Source organism: Pristis pectinata, chromosome 5 (genome assembly GCF_009764475.1).
Source record: "Pristis pectinata isolate sPriPec2 chromosome 5, sPriPec2.1.pri, whole genome shotgun sequence".
Lineage (NCBI taxonomy): Eukaryota > Metazoa > Chordata > Chondrichthyes > Rhinopristiformes > Pristidae > Pristis > Pristis pectinata.
The window spans coordinates 87595425-87608500 of record NC_067409.1 but is presented as its reverse complement, the minus strand read 5'-3'; the positions used below and the strand labels follow the sequence as shown (position 1 = coordinate 87608500).

Genomic DNA, 13076 nt, shown 5'->3' with positions numbered 1-13076 from the left:
TTCCAAGGACTGGAACACTTAATCCAAACTGGCACTCCAGTGAAGTACTGAAATCCTTTGAGGGAATCATTCAATCAAGACCATGTCTGCTTTGTTGGGTGGATGTAAAAGATACCTTGGTAGTTATTTTGTAGATCTGTGGGGGAGTTCCCCTTGGCCAGCAATTAAGTTGTTCACACCAAAAGAAAATGAACAGCTACTCAGCTGGACACTGTCTTGCATCTTAGTCTACAGAACAATGGCTATAATTCAAAGTACTTCTATAATTGAAGTAAAGGGCAGCACAATGACACACCTTGTAGAGCCACTGTCTCACAGTTCCAGCATCCTGGGTTCAATCTTGCCCTCGGGTGCTGTCTCTGTGGAGTTTGCACATTCTCCCTGTGATCTTGTGGGTTTTCTCTGAGTGCTCCAGTTTCTTCCTCATATCCCAAAGATGTGTAGATTGCTAGGTTCATTGGCCACTAAATTCCTGACATTACGTAGGTGAATGGAAGAATGTGGGAATAAAGTGGAGTTAGTGCAGTGTAAGTGGGTGCTTGATGGTTGGGCAAACAGCCTATTTCTGTACCGCATGATTCTGATTCTCTAAGATATGGCAGTTTAAATGATTTGAACGATGCTATGAAAAATGTCATGATGAATGTGCATCTTCATGAACGGATGGTGGAAGCAAATTCAATAGAACTTCCCAAAGGGGATTTTATAAATGCATCGAAAGGAAAAAGATGCACTTGAACTGTGGGCAAGGAACAAGAGTCTGGGACTAATTGGAGAGGCACCAGCCATATGCCTGCCTTCTCTGTATGCTTATGTAATAATTGCAAGCTTGTGCATCACTACTACTGATTTTTATGTAAGTTCAGTATGTACTGTGCCCTCTTTGCCGATTGGTCTGGTTCTGCTGGGAAATATTGCATTCATTAAATACAAATGTGTTTTCTACATCACGGAGCTTTTTCCACACTGATGAAAAGTTGTAAAGCACTACAAAGCTGGTATGGTCTATTGTCTTCAGACTGGCTTCTTCCTTCAGTGCAAGGCCCACAAACTTGGTCCATAGTGCTATTGGACTGCCCATAAAATAACCTGCCTTATTTTACTATTGACCAACCTGAGCCAATAATGGGATGAGGCACGTTTGAACCAACGTTATTCTCCAATCTGCCCTAAGAATTCCATGAAATCATCCAATTATCAACGTGTTCTGACCTAAACTTACCTCTGTCAAATTTCAAAACTTGAAAAGTTAATCGTAAATAAATTGATGGGGGGTTCAGTTTCCAACAAAGTCCAATTAAAGCAATAACTAGTCATTTGTAATTTGGAGCTGGTCTTTTAATTTCTTGTAATAGTTGGCACTGAACACTTGTGATTCAGTGATCTTGTTCTTAATTTGTTATGAGCATTGGTGAGTTGATGGGGTCGAGGGAGGAAGGTAGTATTAAAGATGTGGGATAGACTTTATTCTCTTTTCAACATAACTTTGGAGATTATAGCAAGCCCAAACTCTTTTCCACCCTTCTACAAATTTGTGTGAGTTAAGTATTTAAAAAAAAATCTGGAGCATGTGTTAAAATTTCTGATTAATGACATCTGTTTGCTGGTAGATTTGTAAACTTTCTGTGCACTTCCTTAGACTTTTCAGCATGGCACAGATGATTTGTGGGGATGAAAAGAGCTGAAGGAAGAGAAGGTGCCTGGGAGAAGTGGAATTTCCTTAAGAAGGATAAGGGCAAGGTTATAGGGGCTAGAAAAACTTCATTGCAAGTGGCTGGTTGAATTTAAACAATTCACTGTTGCTCGTCAGAAACCGTGAGCCCCATTAGAGGTCAAAAAGGGAGATTAAGGGGTTTCTCAGATTTCACTGGGTAGCTTTAGCTCCGCAGGCAAGAATAATCAATTGCATGAGTTGCAGGTGCAAGTTCCAATGCAAAGGGAAGTTGCAGAGCTCTGTGCCATAGCTGTCTGACAAACTAAGTTAAATATGAAAATGGATTTTGAGGATATCAACTTTAATTCCAAAAATGCGATTTAAAAGATTGAGAAGCTAAATGAGGAAGAGAAGAGTGGAAGGATGTGCTGAGAAGATGGAATGAAATGGGATAAAAGGAGACGAGGATCCGCGTAATAAACCTGTTGACCCAAATTTATGGGTTTTTTTCAATGGAATTTAATGGTTAGAATTTTCTCTACAGCCTGATCCATCAGTTGTGCAATTTTGTTATTTGTTCCATCATCAATGAATGTTTCTATTTTCCTGGTGTATGTTTGCATCACTATTTCTGGCATGGATTCAATATAACTTGCTTGTACTTTTTTTTAATTACCAAACCCCTTCATATCTAATTTCAGAGTGCAAGCTCATCCAGGGAGTATCGGTTCATTCATACTGTGGTGCAGTCTGAGAATGACAATATTACTGCAATAACTTGCATTTGTGTGGTAAAACTTCTGTCAGGCATTTCACTGGAATTGGATAAAAAATATTGGTAGTCTTTCACTGAGCTAAAGGAGGTGGTATTGTGACAAGTGGCTGAAAGTTTATTTCAAAAAGTGGGCTTTAAGGAAGATCTGAAAGAAGGTGGGAAGGTTCATGTGGTTGAAATGTTGGGCAACACTGGCTAAAATTGGACAAGGTTTAGATCCACAAACCTTAAAAGTGAGAGGACATTCATAATGAAGATGTGCTTTCAAAAAAACTTTGTGGATGGAATCATAAAATACAAACACCAATTGTGAATGTTAAACTTGTAAAAATGATTGGTCAGGGCACAATTGGAACATGATGTCAGTTTGCTTGTCCTTAGGAAGGTCGTGCTAGTGGTGAGAAAGTACAGATGAAATTTATTATAAATGGTGTTGTTTAAGGGAAAATAGTTGGATAAACTGTCCCTTTCATTAGATCAAAGAAAGTTAAAGGGGAGATCTGGAGGAGGTGGTTCTCAAAGAGTAAAAAGGGAAAATAAATTTTGCTGCTCAGTGAATCAGTAACTTGAGGGAATAGATTATTCACCAAAAGAATGAAGGAACAGATGATTAAAAGAAATTCCTTATGTGGAGAGTTGGACCATGAAATGTAGTTGTTGGGCCATGGAGTACCTAATCAGAACAAGCAGGGAAACCGGATAAGCAGTCAAAATCTGAGTGCAAAGAACTTAAATGAATCTGATAACAATGAGAGCACATGTGGGAAAGCCAAATAGTTCCCACCTTTGTACAATTCTACATGAAGAATACAAACATATTGTCAGTAAAATTGCCCATCTGTATATATCGACTCTTCCTTTTCAAAATAATGAAAGGATACTTGAATCATTTCAACAAACTGTTCATCATCACTGATTTTTGTTTTGAATTTAGGGCAGCAGATATGCAACTTGCTGCTGCTCCTTTTATCTGAGTTCAGGGAAGTGCATATCTTTTGTTAATGACTCATCGACTGAGATTCTTTCCTATTCCTCCACATCTGTTACTTGTCTGTTTAAAAAAAATATTTTCTCTCTCTCTTTGCAGGAACTTTTGGATGGAGAACTGAAAGGTGGTCAGTTCCTTGATGACCAGTGCCCCCTGGAGGGTAAGTGAAAAATGCAGCATGGTCAGCAATTGTAGAGTTAAAGTGGGTAACAAGCACCAGCAATAATCAAATTTTTAAGCACACTAAAATTGCCAATTAATTAATATGTAGAAGATGATATTGTTTTCCGTGGGCCAGTTTGTCAAAAGCTGAATGTTGATGAAAGTACTCACTCAAAGCGATAAACTTAGTGCTTTCAATTCATAAATACATTTAAGGCCGTTTCACAAGAGCTTAATTTAGTAAATTTGGTAAAAATCCAGCAATACTTAAAACAGATTTCTGTGCATTCGGGTTATGGGTGTCACTGGCAAAGCCAGCATTTAATGCCTACCCCTAATTGCTCTTGGAAGATGGTGTTGAGCTGCCTTGAACCACTGTGTGTCATCTGGTGAAGTTACTTCCATAATGGGTTCAGGGAAGAAGTTCCACATCCAGTAGCAATGAAGGAATGACAAAAATATTTGTAAGACTAAATGCTATGTGACGGAGGAAACACTGCAGTTGCTGGTATTCCCATGCACCTGTAGCCTTTAGTCCTCTTGGTACTTGAGGTTGTGGGTTTGGGAGGTACTGTCGAAATAGCCTGGGCAAGTGCAGTGCCTTTTGTAGATGGGGTGCACTGCAGCTACTGTGTGCTGGTGGTGGAGGAAATGAATGTTTTGGGTGGTGGATAGGATTCCAATCAAGGAAGCTGTTTTGCTTTGAGAAGCTCTTTTAGAGCCGTTGGAGCTGCAGGCAACGGCATTGATCTTTCCAGTGTGTGGTGGGGAGAGAGTGGATTCTGGCAAGCAGTATGACAAATTGGAAGAAGTGAAGCAACTGAGAGAGGCAGGGCAAGTAGAGCTGAGTGTCACCAGCATACAAGTGGAATCTGACGGGGAGCAACAGTGTGCTTGTAAACCAGCCCAGACGGTGATGAGAAAAGTAGCAATGCCTTTTGGTTTTCTGTGTTTCCCTAATCCGCCCAGACAGTATCATATATCTATATGCAGTCTTGTGATATAGCTGCCAGTGTTTACTGTTCACAGTGGAGCCTTCAGTAAAGTAGCTGTAATTGCTGGTGTTATTTTAAAATCTCCTGTTCCAGTGTTTTGTCTACTGCTGCCAATTTTGCAAATGCATTACTACCCTTTGTTCTTGAGACTGCATTAAGTGGGGCCACATACAAACAAGACCAAAGCAAGATGCATGTCTCCTGTACCCCCACGTGGGATGGGGGGAAATGTAGGAAGAAAGGATGCGTGCCCTTTGATCAACAAGGAAAAAAAAACACCACCCCTCCCCTTCTCTCCAAAAGGCTATTGTGTTGGCAACATTTGTGATTGTTCAAGTGGGAGTTGGACCCACAACCTCCTGCAGGTGGCTCGTATCTCTGCTCCATTTTGTTTCATGCAGACTGAACAGTGTACACTTTTATGTTACCTTGGGGGAGGTTGTGGCTAGCCTGGAACTGACATAATCTATTAGCTCAGAAACTGTCCTGAGAACCAATGAAGTAATTTTCATCAGTGTTGCCAACCTGCTTTCTCTCTAAGTGATGTATTGTGGAGTCATTGCAGAGATTTACATCAAATCTACAGATAAAGAAAGGCCATCCAGCTGAAATCCTCTAAGATGATGTCTAGTCTTCACATGAATCATAAGTTGTCGGTTTAAGACCCACAGCAGAGACAAGAACACACAATCTAAGGTGATGCAATGGTGCATTATGAGCATGCAATTTTTCAGATGAAAGGTATCCCACTGTATTATTTGAAGAAGAGCAAGGAAGTTATCTTCCAAGTTTTTGCCATTTTATAATAGTTTATAACAGTTTACTTTGTCTTTTATTACTCTACTCTCTGTGAGACCTTGCTGTACTAAAATTGGCTTCCACATATTTCTAAATTGCACAGCAACTAAATATTTAAAGAAAACTGAATTTGATGGCTGAGAGTTTCAGGTTCTCCTTTGGACTTGCATCAATATACAAATTAAAATTTACCACCTCCTCCTCTCATCTTTCATTCTCTACTGTTCTGTGCCTCTCTCCTCTCTTCTTTCATTCACACACTTGCCCTGTTTTTATCTAATCTTCCTTCTCTCCCATTTTCCTGTCTGTCCTCCCCCCCCCCCCCCCCACTCTTTCTCTAGGATGACATTGTATCTAGGAGAAATTTTGGTTCTGCTAAATGTTTAACTGCTACCTTAATAGAATTGCCCTGTGCATCTAACACTTTTTTTTAAAATGATACAATGGACATTGAGGCAATGGAACACCAAAATTCTAACCCTCCTGAACCTTGCCAAACAGGGCAATTGCAGATAAGCAAGGAAAATCTGAGAGTGAATTGCTCAACTCTGCCAGCTTGTACATCTCAGCAGTATTGGCAGGCCTGGGACTGAGCTAATTATGTACCTCCTTGGTTTGGCAGTTGTATATAGGACCTAGAGCAGATGGTAGAAAGCAGATTCGAAATCCACGTGTGACTTGGGGAGAGGACCCCTTTATAATCAGTTGTGTGAGTACAAAGAGGAAGGGAGAAATTACTTTCACAAGAAAACAAATTTTAGGAACATCAAAATAAATTGATGACTACAAGCTTGAAGCTTTTTAAAACTCTCAAAGTCTTTGTAGCTGGAATTCTATAACCAACAACAAGACTTCAAGGGCAATTGGGAAAGTATAACCTCAATGGCCTCTCTACCAGTTGATAGAGGTGCTGCAACTGACCATAGTAAATGGTCATTATACAACATATATCACTGTTTTTAATGGTGATCATCACTTAACAAGGTTGTCCCTGATTTTCTTTTCTCTTTTCCTTTCACTTGTTCAAAGGTGCTTGTATTTGTTTGTTGATGCACAAAACTTTCAGCTGAGTGGTTTTGTTCTGCTCATGCACATGCATTGTGAATCATGATGATAGAGCAGCCAACAGCACCTTGGGGATTTACTACATTTCCTTCACTGCTGTGTGTGAAGAATTAAGTATTCTAAAGAATGGTTCTAATTAAATAAGTCAGCAGCTGCTTTAGGACCTGAAAGGGATGATTATTTAAGTTTGTCACCTCCCAGTGATGCATGCATGTCTAATTAGTTACGGGTGAATAAAATTGCTGTTGGTTATAAGTGCTTGTTTACTAAAAACAGTCATTAAATCTTGTCTTCAAGTGAAAGCCCTAGGGCCTGCAGAAGCTCTTAGCCCCTTTACAAACCCATATTTACTACCAATGGTGAGGGAGTTAGCCAGATAAGAATTTTGAAAACTGACATTTATAGTATGCACTATAAACTATTGAGGAAATGCTAAAAACTTTATTGCATTAGTCATTTGCCCTGTCAAGTAGACGTTGTTCAAACCAAATAGACCTTTTCATGCACTGTTTATGCTTACTGGACAGTTTCATGCTTGCTTACCCTTCTGTTTTTCTATCTTGCTGGAATGTAAATTTAGCACTGAAGGCTGATTTCAGGAATGATGGCTCGATTGTCTGCAAAACCTATCTTATTCACTGACATTCAGGGAATCAGTTCTGTCATACTTTATGTGTCAGGTCTGAGTGTAACTCCAGATCCCTTGAGCAATCTGGTTGACTCTTGATTGGTCTCAGAAGATGTCTAGCAATAACTCAGTTTGAGGGCAGTTAAGAATGGGCAACACTGCTGGCCTCATCATTGATGGCCGTGCTCCCATGAATGAAAATTAAAAACTGAGTCACTTTCGCAAGGGTGAAACATTTACTGTCTTAAAACCAAGTTTGCTATATTTTGCAAACCGAAAAATGGAGCATTGGTAATCATTTATAATATTTTTGCTGTTGATGAATTGTTAATTTTCCACCACAAGAGATGGATGACTTTAAGGATAATTGATTCTTATTTCAGAAATTAGTATTTTGGTAGCTGGCTATATTTATTAAATTGAACTATAAAATTATATTTATATAAATTATATAACTTTTATTTATATAATTTTATTTTTTAAAAATCTGTTCAGGCAAGCCAGACAAAACCCAACACTGTCATCCAAAATGGACTTGCTGCACACCCTGTAGGAGATGTACACTGTAATTGAGCTCCAAAATTTAGTGTACGAGATGTCAAAAATCTGAGTGGAATACTTTCATGAAAGTATATAGTGTTTTTATACATTTAGAATATTGTAGACATTACTGTTAATATTTTAAAATGGAGAACATTAATTGAGATGAGAAATATGTGACATTTTCTTTTCAGTTCCTCTGACCTTTTACAAAGAAAACTAAATCCACGCACAAGTTAGTTTTAACAAAAAAAATTCTTGTACATTTTTAAAACTGTAAAAATAGTAACTGTTAGTAACCACTGTCAGTGACTATCATCCTAATTGCTTTGCAATGTTGTTAGTTATCTCCTGAGAGAAGAACCAAACCACAAAATTCAATCAATGCTGTGTGATTTCGTTTGAATGACTGAGATAGCTTCACACAAAAAAAAATCCTATTGATTACTTAAATTTAAATGAATTCTAGGGGTTATTTCGGAACACTGAAGTTGATTGAATTGGTCAATGCAAAGAATCCATTTGAAACCAAGTTAGTGGCCAAGTGAGTAATGAGTAATGAAATATTTATTTACAAGAGTAATAAATCATTTGCTTTTCTTTCAACAAGCTAGATTGTGGTATTGTTGTAATAGATTTAATTGCTACTTATTTAATAGGATAAAGAAGCAAATCTTCTTGCATCAGTCAAAGTCTGAAACCAAGAGTGATGAGAACTGGCCAAATCTGATGTAAAGTCATTGACCTGTAATGCTCAGTTTTTTTTCCCTCCACAAATATCACCTGACCTGCTGGGCTTTATTTGTCCTTGGTTCCAGATTGCCAGAAACGTCTGCATTCTGTATCTTAGTTACAGCATTTACTTTTTTTTCCTATCTCCTTTGCTCCCCATTCTACACCTCTTCCAGGCTGATTAGCTGCCATTACACAATCTCTCATTATTTCTCATTCATCTTCTCTACTTGTGTCTCCTAGAGGCAAGTTGGCTATGATTTGACAACCCTTCACCACCACCTCTCAGCTGGCACCACCACCACTTAAGTCACTCAGTCTCTCTTGGTCTCCACCCCAATCACAAGACACTCTTTGTTCTCTGCACTCCTGCCCTTCTTGGCACCTTTAAAGCCTGTTTGATTTCTAGCTTGTCCTCCGTTCCAATGAAAGATCATCAATCAGAAACATCAGCTCTTTCTCCCTCCACAGATGCTGGCTGACCAGCTGATTATTTCCAAAGCTGTCCAACATTTCAGTATTTTTTTGGGGTTGTGAAATGATCTGATGTGATTTTTGGTTGTTCAGGGAAAGACACTACAGGCACAGAATAATCCTAATGGCTAAAGTGGTTTTGTTAATTCTGTTTAGAAATGTTTCTATGGGTTATTAACTGGAAATGAAGGCCAGTGAAGACTCATTTTCAAGTTGATTCAATTTTACTGAAATAACATGGAGTAAGGACAGAAAAGAGCCCATAAATATAATCCTAACGTGGGAATTAGAAGCATGAACAGGACTAGGCCATCTGACTCAGAGTCTGCTCCACCTTTCAACCAAATAATGGCTGAAGTTCTACCTCATCTCTATTCCCATATCTTTTAATTCCCTTAATATCCAGAAATCTATCTATTTCTGTTTTGAATGAATTCAGATATATAGCCTCCAGGATCTTCCAGGATAGAGAACTCCAAAAATTCACCACTACCTGCATGAAGAAATTTCTCCTTATTTCAGTGTGAAATGGCTGGTCCTTTCATATTGAGATTGTGAGCCCTGGTTCTAAACTCCTTGGCCAAGGGAAACATCCTCGCTGTATCAAGCATGTCAAACCCTTTAAGAATTCTTATTTCAATTACAATTCAAAGTTTCAATGAGATCTCCTCTCAGTCTTTCAACTTCTAGAGACTGCAGGCTTGGTCTGCTTGATCTTGACTCATGCAAGCCTGTCATCATAGGGACCAGTCTGGTGAATCTTTGTTACACTTCCTTTATGGCAAATACATCCTTTTTTTTAGGTGAGAAAACAAAACAAAATATTCCAGGTGCGGTCTCACCAAAGCCCCGTGTAATTGCAGTAAGCTTGTTTACTCCTCTACTCAAACCTTCATGTAATAAAGACCAGCATTCTTTTTGCCTTCAGAATTGCTTGGTCTACCTGCATGTTAGCTTTCAGTCACTTGTATGCAAGGACCTCTTGAACATGAACATTTCCCAAACTCATCAGCATTTAAAACAAACTCTGCTTTTCTGTTTTATGCACTGAAGTGGTTGACCTTGTGTTTTTCCACATTGTATACTATCTGCTGTATTCTTACCCATTCACATAGCTTGTCTATAATTGAAGTTTCTCTACATCCTCCTTCATATTTACAATCCAAACTAGTTTTGTATCATAGGTAAACTTGGAAATGTGACATTTAGTTCCCTCAGCCAAATCACTGATGTCTGTGCCATGTCACAAACTTGCTTGCAGATAGACTAAATGAAAATTCGTTATCTGATACTTGATCCCGTCGGTGTTTAAGGGAATTTTGTAAGACCTGTGTTGGATTCACTATTTAACTTGTCTCTTACCATTCTGTCATTTGTTGAATAATCCTAGCAATCTCCTATCAATTTGCAATAGATATGAGGCAAATGCTCAGTAGTGGGAAGCTTGGGAAGCAATCGTCCAGAGTCACCCATTCAATATGCACTTACTCAAATCACTCATCTGTGATCTAAAATTTTGTTTCTTTGATAGTGAAGTGGGTTTCAGGTGTTTGAACCAAAAAGGCAATAACTAATAGGCACCTCATTTCAAAGCCTGCCTGATCTTTTCCATTGACATTATCTGTTGAGGCCACTCTAAATTAACATGGTGGACTGTGTCTCCCTGACTTCTCAATGGAATAAAAATGGGCATTTTTATTATCTCTATAAATGGGGTGCATAAAATTTATAGAAGGGATAAATGGACGACAGAAATCTTTCTGTGACAAATCTGCAAGCCACCTGGTTCTATTTAGCATTTGAGAGTTAATGTTCAAGTTCCAAGGAAAAGTTTTCTTTCTTTACTAAACTGAGCCAAGGCTATCCCGATCCGAGTACCAGGAGTAAATTGTCCATATATGCTTAGTAAAGAAAAAGGAGTAATTCGTATCTGGGAATGATTAATTGGCTCAAATTTCATCTCCAAATTTCATGGTTCTCTCTCTTTTAATAAATGTTGTTTGACCTTTCTCCAGTGAGATTATAACCTGATAATCATTTCCAGGTACCCATTATTCCTTATAATCTCTTGTAGAGTAAATGATTTCAATCTGTTGGTTTAAGATTTGCAGAGTACTTTTCCTAGTTACTTCAAAACTGTCATAGAGCTAAATCATTTCTTTTGTTTTTAAAACAGTTGATCTAGAGGATTCTAGATGGTGTGCAATTGCCAGTCAGTTTGGTATCGGTTTTGTTAGTATAAACCTTCAACTGTGAGCTGAGTAAGGTGATCTCCTTGCTGCTGCTGCTCTTGAATTAATTCATTCATTCATTCACTGAGCTCGTGGATTAGTAAAATCGAGTATTTTTTTAAACTAAGGGGCAGGGAACTATCCATGTTTCATACATCCCTGATCCTGTCAACACAGCAACTTGTATTTTTAAATACCTTTATCATATTTTAAAAAGTCCTAAAACAATCCACGGTACTGAAATTGGGGGAGGGGGGAAAATGTGATGCCCAGCAATGATGCATATTAGGACAGGCAAGTTTTAAAGAGCTTATTAAAGGATAAAGGAGGAGCAGGGGTTAGTTAGGAATTCCATCACTTAAGGCCCAAGGTAGCTAAAAGCATAGCTGTTTCTGCTGGAGCAAAGAAAATTGATCAAAAATGGAAGAGCACAGATCTCTAAAAGGATTGTGGAGCTAGAGCAGGTATAGACCTCATTCAATATTCTCACTTTCCACATGTCTACCATGTGGTCAGATAGCCATTTGGAGTATCAGCTGGCGGCTGCTTTTGATCTGGTGACCGTAGCCTGGGGAATGCTAAGCCCATTGAAGCCCTGCGATTCGCTGAGATGAGTTCAGCCTAGGGACAGAATCCAAGACTATTCTTGTTAATCTTGTCATTTCAGTCTTGCTCAGCAATTGGGTTGCTGGAATAATTGCCCATGTCATCTTGCAGATGAGGCATGATTGGTGCCGATAGTCTGTGGAAAGAAAACTAAAGAGCGTGTTTTTTTTTTAATTCATCTTTGACGATTCAAGCTAAATACTAACATAATTTATTATGGTAACCCAAATACCTTTTTTCTCAAGAGGATCTTGGATGCAAGATTAAGTGCAAGATATTTGACAGCAGGAGAAATACCTTTTACATTGAGGCTGTGGAATTCACTTCTGGAGTTATGGTTCAGGCAGGAACTATTTGATAGGAGAAATGAAAGAAGGCATAAAGATGTAAAGGGATAGTGGAGCAAGGGTGTAATTCTGGCTGTGACAGTTTGGTGGCAATGTCCTGAATGCTTTACTGTCTGATAGTTTTATCTTGAAGTCTGCCATTTTTAAGGTAAAACAAAGCAGTGAAAATGTTTGAGTCAGCAGTTATGAATTAAGAAGCAACAAGTTCTGATTTTTGAAAATAAAGTGAAGATTGCTTTTAAATGGCAGAGATCCTTTAATAACTGCTCAAATGCCAACAGTCCAATGAAAGGTACATTGTTTTTAACGTGCAATTCTTCATAGATATAAGCCCTTCACCCATTGTACCACCTCCGAAGTTTCTTTCCTCCCAACATTTAATGATTGGACTTCTAAGGTTCCACCTGTGCTATCTTCAAATAGTTCTGGGAGCTCTTACAGATGTCTTTGTCAATATTAAGCCCTCTGGTAACTTGCTATATTAGCATTTGTGGGATATTGTTATTCACAAATAGGGCTACTGCATTTCCTTTGTTTCAGCAGTGAACTGGTTGTGAAAAGCACAAGAGTAAGTCCACTTCTTCCTTGAAAAGACCCAGCTCCTGTTGTAAGTGAAATTACTTTTGCTTTAATGATACCTGATATCATTTACACAATGGCACTGAGAAGAAGTGCACGTGTTGTGCAATTCCAATGGAAATGGCATCAATAAGCTTTTTTGGCCGCAGTTTCTGGCTCCTAGAGATAGGAAGTGAAGCCAGAGCCTGAAGACGTGCCATGGATATGCAAGCTTTGCTTTTCCTCCTGTTGCCCTTGGCTGCAAAAATCCAAATATCTCCATGGATCTGGTCAGGAATGTTTGCTTTTTATTGATCCCCAGATACATGAGGGCCCTTGAGTCTTTTGATAACTATTAGCAGATTAACAAATATAATAGCCCATTGCAATAGATTTCTATTTTTTAACTGCATGTAGATCTAAAGGCAACTTTTAAAGGGCACAGTTTCATGCACAGTTTTCCTAAATGAGGGATGCGTGAGAGTCTGACACTGAAGGCTATAAGTGTAAAATAATTACTGAC

At 38.6% G+C, this 13076-nt stretch overlaps 1 protein-coding gene across 3 annotated transcripts in view; it reads left to right on the top strand.

Annotated features, from left to right (window-relative positions):
- nkd2b (NKD inhibitor of WNT signaling pathway 2b) overlaps window positions 1-13076 on the top strand; it is a 100383-nt gene that overhangs the window by 69790 nt on the left and 17517 nt on the right. For all 3 annotated transcript variants that reach the window (XM_052016363.1, XM_052016365.1, XM_052016364.1), the window contains exon 4: window positions 3517-3577. In XM_052016363.1, the coding sequence (XP_051872323.1) occupies window positions 3517-3577 (61 nt within the window). The remainder of the gene's footprint in view (window positions 1-3516; window positions 3578-13076) is intronic.